The sequence below is a fragment of the Mustela lutreola genome, chromosome 12, assembly GCF_030435805.1.
Source record: "Mustela lutreola isolate mMusLut2 chromosome 12, mMusLut2.pri, whole genome shotgun sequence".
In the NCBI taxonomy this organism is placed as follows: domain Eukaryota; kingdom Metazoa; phylum Chordata; class Mammalia; order Carnivora; family Mustelidae; genus Mustela; species Mustela lutreola.
Window position 1 is genome coordinate 48146122 of NC_081301.1, and position 19506 is coordinate 48165627.

Below are 19506 nucleotides of genomic sequence, written 5' to 3' on the forward strand. Positions count from 1 at the left end.
GCTTTTTATCAAAACGTAATGATCATACAATTTAATCCATTTTTTAAACCATCAATTTGCAGCTCTCAAATATTGATACCATCTTTGGAATAATTCTAAAGAAAGAATAAATTCATAATGAAAGCACCCCATAAATCTCTGAAGATTCTAACCATCCTTTCATTTAGCTTGTAGGATAAAGAACCATTATTGGAGCCAGTGACTTGAAGTCCCATTGCAAATTTGTCTGGTAGAATATAGCTTTGGAAATGAATTTTAATTTCTCACTGAAAATGGTTGTTTAAACTAGTTTTCTGGTTCAATTTTCTTCGACTCTAACGCTTTTCAGTGTGTTCTGAACACCATTCCTAACTGAAGCAGTACCTCCACAACAGATGGATATGTTGTGCCTTTCAGATAGAAAGTGGGCTGTAATTAAAGTGAGCTATCATATGTGTACATCACAAAAGAAACACAATCAGACAGGTAAAATCCCTGAAAAATGCTAGCTGCCATGCCACTGAACAGGAGTCACCTGGTAAAACCAAAGGAGCAGTAAGTGACAACAGTCTGAGATAGCAAGAGCCAGGAATAGAAAGATCCACATCTTTTTCGCCACCCTCGTCATCTTCGTCTTCATCTAGCTCATCGGGAATAGGGATTTCTGGTCTTATCTGAAATGACAGAGGGGGCAATATTAAAACATAATGTAAAATCCTTTCTTTGTCCTTTTTATGTCAAGATTTAAAAACTGAGCTAGACTCATTGCATTGTAATGTCAAAAGACCATTAAAATTTAATTTTAAATTACTATTCATTTTCAGATTAACTGAATGGTAAACTCAATCTTAGCAGCTACAAGCCCAGATCCATGTAAGGAACTAATGATAATATACTAAGAAAATTACCGTAAGCCAGCGTAAGCAATGATTATTATAGAACACTAATAAAATTTTACGCCATTTGACTATAAAATGCAAACACTGACACATTCAATATATTGAACTTCTATGGTTTGTAATTAAATATTTGCCTTGTCGGAATACTTCCTTTTTAACTTGTCATTCTAGCCATATCTCTATGGCAAAGCTTAAAATCTTCCAGTAGCATATATAGTAGAGATCAGGAAAGGACAGAATGCTTTAGCTGAGTTTTCCTTAGACTCGGCAGTTTGTTGCTAGAGAATATAAAAACACTAAAATCTGTAATTGGTAGCTATACTTTATGGTGTCTAATTTGCAATTTGAAGATTTTGTGGTTGCTCTGTGATTAGTTAGGTTCGTTTGAACCAAAAATTTAAAAATTTAAAAAGATTATCACCATTGTAGTTTCTATAAGATGTAACTGTCAAGCAATTAATTAAATTTTTAATACTTTCAATGACACACCATCATAATGCCCACATGGAGATAATTAAGCATTAGGGGAGGAAATCAAAATATATAAAAGTGGTTGCTATAACCATAAAGTGCCAGAACCCAGTCATTACCATTAGCCTGTCTCCCGGAGTTATTTTTAGAAATAATTAACAATTCCTGCAGACTGCCTTCTTCATAGGTCCCCAAAGCACTGTTCCATTTAGGAACTGCACTGAGTCAGGATTCTTGCAGGGGGATAAAAGAAAACAGAGAGGAAATGCTTCTCTTAAGTATAATAACCTCAACTCCAATGAAGCCTTTCAACCATAACTAGTGTTCTCTTCACTAGTGAAGGAATAAAAGCAACCTGACTACCCTAGCACTTTCCAAGACACAATTTAATTCTGATTCAATATTGAGTACCTAATTCTCAGAGGACAGAGCCAGCCATAATTACAGAGATAACAATAATGTGTGCTCTGCATAGGGCATGACAGCATTTGTGGGTGTCACTGGTTCCTGGAGAAACTTGGGTGCATTTGCAACCCTTTCAGCTCTCACAAGCAGGGATTTTCAAAGTGCCTCTTGCCTGTGCCCATACTTTGAATTGGCCAGGTTTTGTTCCATCGGGAGTTATCTTAGAAATCTTAACCAGTCCCAGCTGCCTACGATGATTCATAAAAGGAGGTGGTCCTGGGTCTGTCTGCCTTACTTCCTTTTTATACATCATAGTACAAACTGAAAATAACATTTGAACAGCAGACAGGGGGAAACAGACAACAATGTTTACAGCCCGATACTACATGGGTAACGCAGCTACCACACCAGCGTATCAAAGTGCCGGGAAGCTCTGACGTACACCCCATGCACAAATGGCAGGAGATCTGGGGAGTTGGAAGACAGAGGTAAACATGTAAATTACCAGGAAAACTCAGAAGGATGGGGAGGATATAGAGAAATCAGAACCGTCCTACTTTGCTGGTAGGAATATAAAATGGTGCAGCCCCTTTGGGAAACAGCATGGCAGTTTCTCAAAAAGTTCAAGAGTTTCCACATGGTCCAGCAATTTCACTCCTAGGTATGCAACCGAGAGAAATGAAAAGGTACAATCACACAGAAACTTGCATGCGTGTGAATGCATTATTCATAATAGCCCCCAAAGGGAAGCAACTCAAAGGTCCATGATCTGATAAATACATAAACTACATGTGGTCTTATCTACACAATGGAATATTATTCAGTCAAAGGTGTGCATACAGATATGCGCCAGAGATGAACGCACCTTGAAATCATTATGCTAAATGAAGGAAGCCAGTCACAAAAGACCACATACTATGTGATTTCATTATAGGAAAGGTTCGGGTTAGGTAAATTTAGCGACAGAAGGTAGGTGACACAGTTGCTTAGGGCTGCAGGAGGGGAAAGGGGTGATGGGGATTGACTACTGGTAAAATTTTACAACTAGATTGTGGTTGCTCTGTGATTAGTTGCACAGTTCTTTGACTATACCAAAAACTCACTGAATTGTACACTTTAAATGGGTGAATTAAATGGAATGAGAATTATAGCTTAATAAAGCCGCTGAATAAGAACAGAAGAAGGGAAGGAGGAAGGTTGGCAGGAAGGGGGAAGGCAGCCGTGTTATAAAGAGGAGGTGGTAGAGGAAACGGGAGGAGGGGGTGGCAGAAGCCGGAAGCTATCACCACCTTCGGAGGGATCTTAACTGGAGGAACTATGGCAAATGACCAAATGCTTCCGATTCCAGAATTATTTAATGTAAAAGGGATAAGATTATTTTTACACATATTCTAGCCTACCAGTCTTTCTGTTCGGTCAAACTAAATTACTTAAAATGAGTCATAGCACCCAAGCCAGCAATATTTCTTAGAAATGCTAAAGAAAGACCTACTAGGTTGGAAATAAAAAATAACGATCCACTCATCTATCTTATGTTGTCTAATTTTACATTCACATAACTGGATGCCTATATTAATTTATCTGCCATGTGGAAAAGAGCATATGTCTGCATCTCACATATGCATATATTTTAACAAAAAAACTACAGATGTACTGTAATTTCAGAATAGCTGATATAGTCTGCCGACTTATAATAGTATGATTTGTGTCTTCAAAGGCGAGTTAATTCTCCTGAACGTATTAGCACTTACTGTTGGACTTTGGTTTCATTATCTTTCCCTTTCTCTGCTCACCTCTTAAAGAAGTACTTATTCCAGCTTCTCTGTGCTAGGCTTTTCCCTTGCTTTGTGTGTAATGACTGAGTAAGAGGAATATACATATAACTAAGAAAAAAATCAAAAGAAGTCACATAAAAATACCTGTAAAATTTTAACATTTTGGTAGATTACATTAGCTACTAAAACATCCAGAAAACCACGTATATAATTCTCACACAGGCACACACACAAATACACCCTTCCAATTATAGCTAAGCTTTGTTGAAAAAACTTAAGTGGAGAGCCAAATATAAAATGATTAATTACTTTTAGAATCAGCTTCAAATTGAATATTGGAAAGCTTATCCTATAAAATGCCTCCTCTAAGGGTCCTGAGCCACGTAATCTTTCAACCACCTTTCCTAGAGTATAACCTATGAAAACCCAGGAGTTTGTGCATAAACACAGTATTTTATTTAGAACACGTCAAGTATCCACATAAATTTATTTAAAAAGAGAAACAGCTTCTGATGAATGCAGTGACATTCACTTAAATCAAAGCCAAACAGGTTATATCATATTAATACCAACCCAGGATGCATAATGAATTCTTTTATATTCCTCACATCTAAAATTAACTCCAGAAATCAATAACACAATCTATCTTAAGATTTCTAAAATAAAAAGTTTAATTTTTAAACAACTAAATATATTTTTAATGAACCCAAGTCAGAGACGAGAATCAATCTTCCACCTAAAGGTTCATCCATTACTGACTGTTTTACCAGAATAACAATTCTCTGCATTTTGTTTGTTTTTGTTTGTTCTGTTTTATTCGATTGGGGGCACATTAAAGAAGACAGAAGAGAAGGATAAATAGCTGAGCACAACAAAAAAATACAAACTAAAAGAGAAAATCATCTGTGTCCATTTTCTTAACATTGGGATCAACAAGTCCTCAAAAAAGCTCCCTGAAACTTTTTGACCACCTTTAGATTTGCATATTTCAAGTGATTAACAATGACACTTTACCCAACAAAACATATGGATTCATTCAACATTCCCAGATTATAAAATGGTCTACTACTTAGTGTATGTCCAATAAATAATTGCTAAACTGATCCAAGTATGAAGGGTCTATAATTAATAATCCCACAAAACTTCCTAATAACAAACCAATGACAAGAAATATGAGCTAATGAATTTGATATTCAAATTGCCTAACTCACATGGTGTCTTATTCAGCTCTACTAATCACTGACATTTTCCATCCTGCCTTACCTACAATGTTTCATTCAACCCTAACTGATGTCTGCCACTCCCCTAATACCTTTTGTTCTATCAACCTGTGAACTTTCAACAAGTTTCACAGCTTAAATTGATGCATCAGTCAATAAGAAGTCTATCTTTAGTAAATGTAAAGAGATCTAGTACTTACAAAGTAGCTGAGTTATCTACAAAAGTAGCTATGTTGATCAGGATACAATGGATCTTTCTGTAATTTCTTCCTATTTGAAATTCACAGCACTCTCATTTAAAAGATTATCTCACAAGTTTCCAGAAACTGAGAGAATGTGGATGTACTTTCACGGGAAAGGTCCAGAGGAAGGCTTCAGTTTTGTAAGTGAGCCTTGGTGCAGAGTGAGTCATCTCTGACAACAAGGAAGAGCGTTGGTTGTTACACTGTAGAAGACGCTACCTGGCAGGGACCTTCAAATCATTGAAAATATGATTTTAGAGAAGATGAGCCTTAGTTTCACCTTACTATCAACTACCAGACGGAGGTGGGGACCTGACTCAGTTGTATCCTTAGCTTTGGGGAGCTTGTTTGGAATATGAACACACTGACCATTTTCTTGGACTTTTTAGTTCTTGGGTATTCAAACAGCAAAGGGAAACTCAGTCATCAGTAAAAAGAAGAAGAATGCATTGTGCAGTCTTAGAAGCAGTAACTCTCCATGAGGAGGCAGGCTGTCTACACCAGAAACTGGAGGTCAAAGATGAACTCTTTTAAATCACTTATGTCTCCTCCTCTTAAACCTAGTTAAGAATATCCACTATAGTGAACCACTGTTACTCTGGGGAATAAGCTGAATCCCTTACGGGGGTAAGGGTAAAATAAAGGCTGAGAAGAGTGGCAAAAAAAAAAAAAAAAAGGATAAATTTTAGAAATTTCCTTTATAGTTCTTCGCACTCTAAAGGTAAAAACCCAAGCATATCTAGAAACCCAACACTATCACCACCCTTTACATTGGAAGGTATAAAAGAGCTATTTATGGATCCTCAATGGATCAGAGAATATTGAAAAATTAGATTAAGAAAGTATCTAATATCTCACTGAGCAGAAGTTTATGCTCAGAAGTTTATGCTCGCTTATCTGAGCATAAACTCTAAAAAGCACAACCAGGAACTGAATAGAAGGCCAAAGTAGGAACAGATATCGACATTCCAATATGTAAAGAGATAGAAAGTAAACAGTCAAGAATATGTGGGAGTTATTTAATGAAACCTAGTACTCCAGCTGGCATATTTTATGAATAATAGCTAAAAGTAAAGGTAATTATTATGCCATGATCTAACTTAGCAAATGATCATTAAAATAATAAGAATAAAAGGTATCTTTACAGATGTTGTAGCCAATTTACTGGCAATTTGCCTACAAAATTTACAGGTAGCTTTTGTTCCCTTTTTCTTTTTCCTTTTTTTTTTTTTTTTTAAAGATGGTTTGAGTATTGCTAGTCACCATAGCTCAGTCTGAGGTCCCATCTTTTTTAATTTTATGAGCCACAGAACAAGTCTCCATAAGTCTTCCCATTTGTGATGACCACAAGACAAGCTGGCCAATCTATGTTTGCATCCTCAACATGGGAAATCCTGCCTTAGGATTTGGTTTCACAAGAGCCTTTTATAGGTCCCTCCAATTCAAGCCAATCAACACAAGTCTGCCTTGTTCCTACTGGCATCTAATCTCGGCGTAAACTCAATTCCAAAGAAAAACTCAATCCATTTTAACGCCTTAGGAAACCAAGAAATTTATATCAAAACTTCTTAGGCCATTTGACCTAAGGACAGACTCTGGATAACATTTCACATAACTTCTCTTAACACAAGGCCTGCCTTAAACTCTAGAGACACTTGATAAACATTTCTCTGCATTTTAATTAACAGCAATACGAAATGTGAAATATACACTTAGCTCCTTAACATAACTGAATAATTTAAAGCTGGCTATGTTCAGGAGATATTAGAAAAGGCTGTATGTTTTTAGTCTAAAAGCCAAGGCAATGTCACATAACACGTTAACCCCAAAAGAGTGATACTTTCCTCATCTAGTTCCCTGGGGCTTTTCACACTAAACTAAGTTTTGTGGGTTTTTTTGTTTGTTTGTTTGTTTTGACGTGGCATCTCAATTTTGTACCAGAAATAAGGATCTTTGGCTGCCCAGGTTGCACAAACCTTAGCGGATGCAGGCCATGCTTGGATTTAAAGTCCGAGATGGAACACCAACTGGGCAAAACAGTTGCTATGGGGACACAGATGTTCTGGAACAATAAGCTGGGGGCCCAGGCATGCAGTCCTATACCCAGTCACCTGCAGAGATTTTGGGGGCACCACAGGTGGTTCACATTGGCCTCAACGAGATTTAAATTCATTATCTGTGAGGTCTAAGACCGCTGTGGTCTTTTACAGGCTAAACACGCAATAAATAGAGCACCTGGGTGGCTCAGTTGGTTAAGAGACTGCCTTCAGCTCAGGTCATGATCCCAGAGTCCTGGGATCGAGGCCTGCATTGGGCTCCCTGCTCCACGGGGAGTCTGCTCCCTCTGACCCTCTCCCCTCTCATGCTCTCTCTCACTGTCTCTCTCTCAAATAAATAAAATCTTTAAAAAAACAAAAACAAAAACAAAAAAAAACAAGCAATAAATACAAGTTCTTATCTCTTATAGACCACATATTTAGAATTACATCCATCAGGCAAAAACCTTCTAAGAGAGGAGATACGAATGGAGTTATAAAACGGAGCGAGAAAGCAGAAAGGCCTACCTCTTCAGGCAGATGAAGAATGGTATGCTCTCCCGCACTGAAGTGTGACAGAGATTTATACGCAGCATTGGCTACAACTGGGTCCTAGATGGGGTATCAGTAAGACAAACAAAAGAAACAACAGACATTACACATCAACTCTGGAAGAAGGAAGACAATCCATCCTGCACCAACCTCGAAGTTCCAGAGTCAGTGCTTTGCAAATGATACTCAGGTCTTGCTTACTGTGTCACAACTAAAAACAGAAAACCGTAGTGGGTAGGGAAATCAGAAGCACTCAATTTTTATCCTAGTTTGGACGTTAAACAGAACGTAACTCAAAATCACCAGGTCCCCATGACATAGTAGGGTTGACTGAAAGTACTATGAGGAAACGGAGTCTGCTAGGTTGGAATTAGGCTCTGATTCTCTAGCTACTAACCAGGAAAATTAGCCCTTGGGAATCTCAGCTCTTACATTCTTGAGTCTAGTATCACTGACAGACACCCTCTTCTCTGTCCTCCTTCATTGGAAGCCATATCTAAAGAAAAGTACTGAACTTTCTGTTAGCTTGATGCGCTCGTTGGTAGGGGAGGGGCAAAGTAGGAAAGGGGAAGGGCCTTCTAAAAATAAAATGAGACAACAACAGCAGTCTCTCCACATCTGTCAGCTTCACAAAGTAACAAAGTAATAAAGTGCACTTCATGACAAAAATGAACTAATCACCATAATCTGAGAAGAATTTCTAAAACCTAAACTCATTAACGTCCTAATTCTTTAAAGATCACAAAGCCATCATTTCAAGTTAGTTCTATTTCTTACTCCTAGAGTCTTATTTCACAGTTCTTTCTCAACTTAGTTCTGTTTCACTGACACCCTTGTGATAGTACCTTGTTTTGAGTGTGGGTCCAGAGGAAGCTGAGGACTTGAACTTTAAAATTCTGAAAAATCAATAAACATCACAATAAATTGCTAAGATGAAGACAAAACTGGGAACAATCCAAAGTAGAAAACAGTGAAAATTAACTCAAAATTATACCACTAGTGATTGACTTAATCTATATTTAGCCATCATTCATGATATGAAAATAGAGATGCATCATGGAAATACATGGACATCTTAAACACAGTATGCTAATATTATTAAATTTAGAAACCCGGGCGCCTGGGTGGCTCAGTGGGTTAAAGCCTCTGCCTTCAGCTTGGGTCATGATCCCAGGGTCCTGGGATTGAGCCCCACATCAGGCTCTCTGCTCAGCAGGGAGCCTGCTTCCCCCTCTCTCTCTGCCTGCCTCTCTGCCTACTTGTGATCTCTGTGTGAGTCAAATAAATAAATAATATCTTTTAGAAAGAAAGAAAGAGAGAGAAAAGAAACCTAACCATTTTTTGGCTGACCTCTCAAGTCCTACCTAGTACAAATTTCACTCCCCTCTTTTGTGCCACTGTTTCTGATCCTCTACCCAGGAAAGAATTCTCCCTTCACCAACTGGCCATACGGCCCATGGCACACTCTAGCATCCAGTATGATTATAAGTGCATGTGGTTAACTCCCTACTAGATTTACACATTTTAGAACAGTGACTGTTTTTTTCATTTCAAAAGCCTGGACCATAAAGCCCAGAAAAATAAAGGGCATAAAGCCCAGTTCCTCAAATGACAGATACTTAATAAGTAATGAGCTTAAAAAGCCACTTATCTTCCAACATTGGTTCAAAGTAGTCTTCATTTCAATCACATCTAACTTCTTGCCCTTCTCAGTCATAGAAGGCTCTCCTATACCTGCTTGAATTTGTGTACTCTATTTCTTAGACTTCAGTGAGACGCAACATTTTTTTAAATTCTTTAAGAAACTAGTCTAGGGGCACCTGGGTGGCTCAGTGGGTTAAAGCCTCTGCCTTCAGCTCAGGTCATGATCCCAGGGTCCTGAGATCGAGCCCCATATCAGGTTCTCTGCTCGGCAGGGAGCCTACTTCCTCCCCCCTACCCCCCACCTACCTCTCTGCCTACTTGTGATCTCTGTCTGCCGATTAAATAAATAAAATCTTAAAAAAAAAAAAAAAAAAGAACCTAATCTAATAGCACCAACTAAGTAAGGTTTCATTCGACTCCTTTTAGAATCCTTGTCACTTCTACCACCATACTCTCATACCCCTCTGATTAAGTGTACTCATCAAATACTATTGAAATCACAGGGCACCTGGGTGGCTCAGTGGGTTAAAGCCTCTGCTTTCAGCTCAGGTCGTGATACCAGGGTCCTGGGATCGAGCCCCACATTGGGCTCTCTGCTCAGCAGGGAGCCTGCTTCATCCTCTCTCTCTCTGCCTGCCTCTCTGCCTACTTGTGATCTCTGTCTGTCAAATAAATAAATAAAATATTTTTTAAAAAATATTATTGAAATTATTATTGCTTATGTGCAACTCTTCTGCCACCTTTTGAGCTTCTGGAGGCAAGGACTGACAATACGGTGTAATGGGAAAACAGAGGCTATGGAGCTAAATGTCCTGGACTTAGACACCAGCCTTTGTTTAGAAACTACAATGATATTCAGGCTCCTAATCTGGCATGTAGTAGGTACTCAATAAATATTTAATGAATGGATGTACCTCTCAAAACCTCAGATTCCTTAGCTCTAAAATGAAAATAATACCTTCCTATGAGATACTAGAACAAAATAGTACAATGTAATGAGAAGAGTGCTGGGAATATAATAGGCTCTTAAGAATATTTATTATGTGTTAGTATTTAAAAAGCCTAGGACAGTTTTACGAAATATATTCTGAGTCAATGAATGGATGTACAAGCACTTAGCAAAGCCATTCAGAAAATACACGAATTGAAACATGCTATCTATTTGCCACAAGCCTATAGTTTAAAAGGGAAAATAATATACATACATTTACCTGTATTATAAAACAGAAATAAGTATTCTTAAGACAGTACAGATATAAAAAAAAAAAAAGTCAAGCCTATAGCAATAGACCCCCGCTTGCACAATAGTTTGCAAAAATAGGGATGAATTAAACCAATTATTTATTCTCTAAAATAGATTTCAAAACTAGGGATTAAAAAAAAAAAAAAAAAGCAATTCTGGCAGAAAGAAGAAATACACAGAGGAAAAGAAACAGAAAAGTTTAGAGGTAGAAAAAACACATTCCAAGCGGTTTAGTTTTCCTGGAGGGAAGGAGGCAGAACCACAGAGCGAGGCCAGATTCTAAAAGGCCTGCCTGGTTAGGTATAGAGAGGCTGGACTCCGTGTTAGGCAAACACAAGACCCTGAGTAACTGGGGAAAACAATGACCTCAGAAATTTGGGGGGGAAATTACATCCAAACTCTAAGCAGTTAACAGAGAATGCTTTGTTTAAATACACACATGGAGGGAGAGAAGAAGGAGGGAACAAGGAAAGGACTGGGGGTGAGAGAGGAGGAGATAAGGGGAAAGACAGGAACAGGAAGACACAGAGCCAGACAGACAGTGCAAGACAGATGGACGGGGTCACCGCATTTCATGACTTCTGCTTCCAAGTGGACTATGGTTACTGAAGGGCTCTCCCTTACTGGGAGGAATCTGATGGCCAGAATGGCTCCACAGCCATCTAGCTCACTGAACAACAGAAGAACCTTAGTATTAACATGAGCATGAAGAGAAACCAAAATAAGACACTGGTGAAAAAGAATGTAAATTTGAAGAAGAAAAAAAAAAAAACAAGAGTCCCTTACACATACATACATACACACAAATTTTTACAGCCATTAGTAGCAGACATTAGAAAGCAACACAAAAACCAGTTCATAAATTAACCTGTAATAAAATCTGAGTAACTCAAAGTACAAGCAATGCAAAGGTATATGAGTTCAGTCCTTGAAAACAGAAAATAGATAAACACAACATGTCCTCCCTTTGGCTTTTAGTCTTAGCTCTTTATCAGTAGCCCAGGACACTTTCGGACAATGTGAGTGTATGTATCATAATAGTCTCCATAAAGAAGACTTTTGGTGAACTATATCCTATAGGAGTCTTATATTGATTTTTTTTAATACCCTAAAACAATAGCCCAAATCTGAGAATAAACTCATCCTCTATTGGTTCAATCATTCACTGAGTAACTACCTACTGACTGTATGTTATGTGCCAGGCCCCCTGCAGGGGACTGTATTTTCAGGAAGGACAAATTTTATTTTATTTGCTGTGCAGCATTAAGAATGATTAAAAGACATATTATCTTATAATCCTGCCTTATCACATAATCTAAACCATGGAAGGGACCACTATTGGATTCTTCTGGGGGAGGCAGTTTATCAAAGTCTGCGAAACACTAAATCAAACTTAAAGCTCATGAAGATTTCAAGTGAAAATCAATTGCTGGGCTTTAATGGAAAAGGAGAAAAAGGGAAGCATGAGTGGGAATGTGGCTACAGAAGTGGAGACGTAAATGAATTAACCACCCTCTCATTTTGCTCATTTCAGGAAGAGAGAATACGGAACATGTTAAACAGAACACGTGGATCTTCCACCCAAGCTTTGAGTTCACTGCAATGACAAAACCAAGCAGCTCATAAAGTCATTTTCCTCTCCTAAGGTAGTCTGATTTTACAATCATCCTCATCGTACAGATGTATATAGGAAATGTGAACTAATGTGTAAAAATCAAATCTTCATGGGAAACCTAGAAGCAAAACACAAATGACAGTATGTTTATACTATGGGAGACTGCCCTGCCTTATTAAAGTCTTTGTGACTTTTTTTTTTTTAAGCACTAATAAAATGCATTTAAACTTTTGGCCTCAGGAATTCCATTATTTTAGAAACCCTATTTTTAACACACTGACTTTTTATTTTATTTTATTTATTACATCCTGACTTTTTAACATCTTGGCTCTCTTCTCATAATAAAAACGTGGTCTCCTTTATGTAAATAAACCCTAGAGACACAGAATTGATAAGGACTCCTATGCCAGCAGTCCATAAAGATATCATGTTCTAAGGAACAAAAAGTGTTAAAGGATTTTTGGCAAACAAAGACTATGAATATCTTTTTCCCGAAGTTATTATGAAGCCCATGTCTTTCCAGTGTGAAGAGAGAAAACGTATTGGCCTCCAAACTCGTACCTCATATTCAGCCGTGTTGACGGTTAAGGAAGGAACGAGAGAAAACAGTTCACTGAGGGTCTTCAGAATGAGAGGTCTCGTGTCGCAGCTGAGCTTCGGGGACAGTGCGTTCCAAGTGGAGCGAATGCAAACGACCTGTGAAGCAAAGGAAAGAGTCAATGCCTCACAAAACCCCAGTTGATAGGAGGCCATTAGCACAGAGTACTATCTCTCATTATAAGGAAACCAGCAAAGAACAAGAACATTCCCAGGAGTTAAGACTTGATAAGGTATCACTCCTCAAAAGAAACGATTTAAACCAATATAAACTGTGGTTGAAGATGATCCAGCCTGACTCTCAGGACCGTTTCTTTTGCTAACTTTGCTAACCAAGGAAGTAAAACTCTCCCAGGCGGACGGGGGCATGCATGCCAGCACACACATCCACGGGTGGGGTTAGCTATTCGTGCTGCTGAAGAACTATTCGAAACAAAGAAGGGTAAGATAATGTTAGAGCGTTTCTAAAGGCAAGTATCTGCAGCTTTTGTCGTTTTTCAGCCCTGCTGAAACTGCATCAGCACTCAGAAAATTGAGATGTTCAATATATAAATCGAACATATTCAAATCATCTTACAAACATTTAAAGGAGGCAGGAGAATAGCTCTATTATTTAAAATAATAATTTAAGCACCTGGCCTGCCCAGCTGGTAGAGTAAGCGACTCTTGATCTCGGTGGTCGTAAGTTCAAGCCTTATGTTGGGCAAAGATCTTACTAACCAACTAATTAACTAACCTAATAAACAAAATACTTTAAAACTTTGCTTTAAAAGTCACTTCAGATTCTTTAAGAGGGGTTAAAGAATAAAAGAAAATGACACCCCAACAAAATTGTTATTTTTAACTTGATCCAATTTTCTAAACCAAGTGCTCTTAGTTCATTTCACTATCTTGTTTTCTGGAGATTCAAGTGTCTTCTCAAGTTCAACTGCAACTACAACAGACGATTTCTTCACTTAGAAATATTTTATTAAAACTTTAAACTCCAGGCAAGAAGAGTGCCAACATAGATCAATTAGATAGAGTTTAACAAGGCTCAATCTTTCTAAAATACTCCCACCTCTTCTCTTAAGCATCAATTCACACACACAATTTATCTCTATCTACAAACATAAATTATTTAGGAAAAACTACATAAGGTAGTAAGTGAAAAGATATCAAAGATAAATGAATAATATATACCTAAGGACACAGATTAAGAAGCTTAAAGAGGGGCCACAGAAGGAGTTTCTCAGAACACATGGATTTGATGCTTTTACTCTTATTTTCTCTTTTTGCGAAACAGGAGAAAAATGTTCTTCGGCTTGGGACCCCCTGCAAATTTGGGGTGAATTCACATTTACTAGGGAGAATACTGTGTGATAGTCATGTCAGCAGGCACATTTATACAAAGCAGCCTTAATACTAAAAATCATCACTATTTGCCATCAAAAGATAAACTAATTCTTTCAAAACTCTCAATTCAACATGGGGTATCTGCCCAGTGTAGCATAAAGTACTAAGAGGAACAATGGAATATAAAACATAATCTAACATCTCAAAAGAATTTAGCACCTACTGAAGAGAATGTACATAATTCTAAATCATCAGGAAACCAAAGAGATGATTAGATTTAAAACTGTTGTCAACAGAAAAGAGTTTCAGGAGGAAGTAGGGTATAAAGCGCTCTCTGGGGGTGGGGGTCATCAGAGAGGATATCCAGAGCCAGGAAACCTCAAGGGGACCGGAAGGAGGAATAGACAAATCCAGCAGACACTTCTGAACGAATGGAAAGCGTAAGTCGAAACACAAAGAAAGTGTATTATAGGCACAAAACTGGTGTGCAAAGTACCAGTGAGGGAAGGCTGGCAGATCAGGGAGGACCTAGGATCCTAAAACAAGTTTGAATCAGAATCAAAAAAGAAAAGGAAGCTTCTAGCAGTTTCTGAGCTGGGGAACATCAAAATTAAAATGCCACTTTTGAAAGAATCTTCTGGTGGTCTTAGAGCCAAAGTCAAAGAAGCCACCCAACCCTGCGAATTCCTATTTCTCACTGGCCCCCAACATATACAGAGCCTCTAACATTTTCCCCAATTCTCATGCTCAGCGTGTTAATTGTGCTTTTTCTTCACTTTAAATGCCCATCCGATTCCAGCCCAGGGGGTTTCAAGACCCAGTTCAAATCCCAAATCCACAGTTAAGCCTTCTCTTACAGTTCAAGCCCTCCTTTTATCCCTTTCTTTTCTCAGCCGTCTAACACTTAGAACTCTGCACCACCCAACTTAGCATTTCATTATATACTGTCTAGTACTATTCACCATTTTCTTGAACGTAAGTTGTCTCCTCAAGTAGATATTAAGTTCTTTGAAGATAATGATCGTGTCTCGTAGTTCTCCCTCCCCACTCACCTAGCATGGTAATAAGTATATGACAGATCATCAGTACAGATCAACTACTCTTCATACAGAACCTGAGGAATGCTAAATCGGAGATGGTGAATGAAAGAATTAAAAGAACCTGGAGAACGAATTGGGAAGAGAAAGATTTTGCAACTAGTGCCAAGGTGAATAAAAAGTAACATTTTAAAAAGGAGGGAGGGGCACCTGGGTGGCTGAGTAAAGCCTCTGCCTTTGGCTCAGGTATTAATCTCAGGGTTCTGGGATCGAGTTCTCTGTTCAGCAGGGAGTCTGCTTCTCCCTCTGCTGCTCCCCCCAGCTTATGCTCTCTCTGTGTCAAATAAATAAATAAAATCTTTAAAAAAAAAAAAAGGGAAAACTGGACAAAGAAGCACATTTGTAGGAGATGGAACCAGGGATGATGAGCTCCATTTGATGTATGTCTAATGTGAGTTGGTGAAAAGACATTCAGAGAGGAATACCCTGCAAGGAAAAGAAAAGTACTTCCCAGGCTTTGGCACCAAAAAAGGAAAAGAAAAGTACTACAATTCAGATGTGAGGTTGGTCAACAATAGCTTTGTTGTTCAAGTATTTCTAGAAATCAAAATATCACGAGGAGGTATGGCCTCACAAATGCTCTGATGTACTCTGCAGATCAACGAAGAGGATGTCTGGCCATCAACGACACAAGTACAAAAAAGGCCTTGCCTTGCCCTTTTGGTGGGGGGTGGGTGGGCAGGAAGGCTATGGCCTTCAAGTTTATTCAAGGGTTCACAGAACTTCTTGTAAAAAGTCTTCTTTCTAGAAAATTTGAAAGCAAAGGCCCAAAATGGTACTATACATATAGACTAGGAGACAGTATTTCAGAACCGCAGCCAGGAAGTGTGGCCTTACATGGACGCAAGGTACACGTGCGGGGAATACCTGTAAACCCAGGCTTGTCCCCATAAATAGAAGCAGGGAGGCCTCTAGTAAAGAAGGCTGGCTGCTTTCCCTGACCTTCCCAACCCTGGGCTATTCTTGATACTACATTGCAGAGATCTCCTGGCCCTGAGGGCTCCTTGAGTTGATATATCCACCTCCTGGAACCCTGGGGATCTGATCCACTACCCTTGTGACCCCTACAATCTACTGAATGATATCAGATTAGTCAGGCTCATGGTCCTGACCTTTACTGGCTCGTTCTGCCTCTGCTCTTCATTGCCCAATCACTTGTCTGTTTTCAGAAAACAAGTTGTTAACTTGTTGTCTAGGAATGTGATGGACCATAGCTGAAGTGACTGATAAAGAAGGAAATTCTGCTCTATAAAGCTGAGCTGGAAAGGAAAAAAGGTAGGGGTGGGAGCATGGGGAGAGGGTGATGGTGTTAATTACCCGTGCCAGAAACAAAGAGGCAAACAGCCACACTGAGTGACTGTAAGAAAGTTGTCAGTTTCCATAACCTAATAGCTTGTGTTTCAGTGTCCACAAGGAAAGATGAGATACCACCCGTAGACCTACAGAAGGCAGGGAGTTGCAACTGAGACCCTAACATAAAACCAGCACCCTTGGGGTGCCCGGGTGGCACAGCTGGTTAAGTACCCAATTCTTGGTTTCAGCTCAGGTAGTGATCTCAGGGTCATGATCTCAGGGTCACGAGATCAAGCCCCCCAAAGGGCTCTGTGCTCAGTGGGGAGTCTGCTTAAGACTCTCTCTTCCTCTCCTTCTCCTTCCACTTGTGTGTGCTCTCTCTCCTTCTCTCTCTGAAATAAAATAAATAAAATCTTTAAAACAACAACAACAGGGGTGCCTGGGTGGCTCAGTGGGTCAAAGTCTCCGCCTTTGGCTCAGGTCATGATCCCGGGGTCCTGGGATTGAGCCCCGCATCGGGCTCTCTGCTCGGCGGGGAACCTGCTTCTCCCCACCTCTGCCTGCCTCTCTGCCTACTTGTGATCTCTCTCCATCAAATAAAAATATTTAAAATAAATAAATAATTAAATAAATATAATAAAAATAAAACAAAACAACAACAACAAAAAAAACCCACAGAAACACAATAAACAGCACCCTCAAAAGAACGGAATCCTTAGTGTAATGGTTGGACTAAAAAAATCACTGGGCTGAGACACTAAAATAATAAAACAGCAGTGAGCTAGGGGGCATATGGATCACTCTCAAAGGATATTCCTATAACACATAACTCAAATGGTTTGTAGAGAAAAATGAGATAAAATAAGCTCCTCTAAAAAGGAGCTCATGTTAAAAAACTTTTCAAAAACTATGATACAGTCCAATATGAAAGAATCAAGAAAAACAAGAAACATCAGGACTAAACATCTCAGACCTTTAGATAACAGAGCAGCAATACAAAAGTATGTGAAAGAATTAAAGATTTCTGTAGGAAGAGGGTGGTTGGATTATGGACATTGGGGAAGGTATGTGCTATGGTGAGTGCTGTGAAATGTGTAAGCCTGACAATTCACAGACCTGTACCCCTGGGGCTAATAATACATTATATGTTAATAACAAGATTTAAACATTAAAAAAAAAAACAGAATCAAAGATTTCAGACAAGGCCTTTAATTACCAGTGAAAGAATATGGCATGATGGAAAAGAAGAACCAAATCTGGAAAAAAAAACAAATAAGATCTCCAAAAATGAAGAATATAATCACTGAAATTATTATTTTTTTAAAGAAATACTTATTTATTCAGATACAAGTCTTTTGTCAGATAGATCTACTTTGAATATTTTCCTCTCAATCTGTGACTTGAGTTTTCTTTTTTTTTTTTTTAAATCTTGGAACACTACAACAAAAACTAATGATGTAGGGACACCTGGGTGGCTCAGTTGGTTGAACAGCTGCCTTCCGCTCAGGTCAGGACCCCAGTGTACTGGGATCAAGTCCCACATCAGGCTCCTTGCTCGGCAGGGAGCCTGCTTCTCCCTCTGTCTCTGCCTGCCATTCTGTCTGCCTGTGCTCGCTCTCTCTCCCTTTCTCTTTCTGACAAATAAATAAAATCTTTAAAAAAAAAAAAAAAACTAATGATGTATTTTATGGTGACTAACATGACACAATAAAAAAAAAAAAATCACTGAAATTATTAACCCAACAGATAGGAAGTTATCCTAACTACAGACCAGAGATATTAGAGTTACAAAATATAAAAAGAAATTCGAAGTCAGGTAATATCAAAAGAGGTGGCCTTTCTTATGTTTATCAAGAATTCCTAAAGGAGATTCATTTGAGAATGGTCCTTGGAGAAGTGGATGATTCCAGGACTGGACTAAGAACAATGTAACTGAAGTCTGGAGCATCTTATGGTGCCAGAAGTAAGGAAGTGTTCATTAAAGGATGTGGACTTGCTGAAAGGACAAAGGAGCCAGTCTCAAAGTGTTCCCAATGAACAAATAAAAACCCTTAAGTCCTCAGAAGCAAAAAGAGATAGATAAATACATAAGCAAATAAAAAAGAAGGAACAGCTCTTTCTTACAGAAAAAATCCTATTGATAAATGTAGAAGCAATGAAAGAAAAAAAAACCACCATTAGACAAACACCACAGGAATAATTGTCATAGGCAAGATCTGTTGGTGGATGTTAAAATTAGTGGGCAAAAGTATGAGGACAATCAGGACAACTAGATAGTCTCAAGGTAACTCCTCTAAGAAATGGATTAATTATAATTACAGAAGAAAGAACAGTAATGGGATGTGGAGAAACCCATTAACCAAGTGATGAAGGTTAATAGCACCAGTAATAAAACATATCAACACCATGTACTCCTGATATGATACACTGAGAAATACTACTTCTGGAGTAGTCTTGTCAAAAAACATCTAAGCTAAGCTCAACCTAATCATGAGGAAAAACCATATACACCAAATTGAAGGACACTTCACCAAATACCTAACCAGGTCTCTTTGAAAGGGTCAGCATCGGGAAAATAGAGGAGACTAAGGTAGTGGCACAGATGGGAAGAACTAGGTAACAGGGTAACTCAGTGCAACATGAGACCCTGGATTGGATCCTGGAACGGAAAATGGACTTTAGAGGGAAAACTATGAAGGCCCAGTAAAATCCATAATTTAGCTCATAGCATTATACTAACATTAATTCTCAGATTTGATGGCTGTGCTACAGTAATGAAAGTTAAATGTTACATTAGGGAAAGCAGAGTGAAAAACACATGAGAACTCTCTATACTACTTTTCTTTTTCTTTCTTTCCTTTTTTTTTTTTTAACAATAGCTTTTTGGAGATATAATTCACATACAATTCACCTAAAGTATACAATTCAATGGTTTTCAATGATACAAAGTTGCATGACCATCATCACAATCAATTTGATCATCACTCATTTTCCCCAGGCTACCCAATCCAAGACAACCATAAATCTACTTTATGTCTCTATAATTTTGTTTTTTTGTAGACCTTTTCTATAAAGGAATTCATACAATATATGGTCTTCTGTT

At 38.5% G+C, this 19506-nt stretch overlaps 1 protein-coding gene across 2 annotated transcripts in view; it reads right to left on the bottom strand.

Moving 5' to 3' along the window:
* The window catches only part of FOCAD (focadhesin), a 314072-nt gene that overhangs the window by 109060 nt on the left and 185506 nt on the right, over window positions 1–19506 (bottom strand). For both annotated transcript variants that reach the window (XM_059143295.1, XM_059143296.1), the window contains 4 exons: window positions 12643–12777; window positions 8425–8475; window positions 7556–7639; window positions 515–653 (listed from right to left, as the gene is read on the bottom strand). In XM_059143295.1, the coding sequence (XP_058999278.1) occupies window positions 515–653; window positions 7556–7639; window positions 8425–8475; window positions 12643–12777 (409 nt within the window). The remainder of the gene's footprint in view (window positions 1–514; window positions 654–7555; window positions 7640–8424; window positions 8476–12642; window positions 12778–19506) is intronic.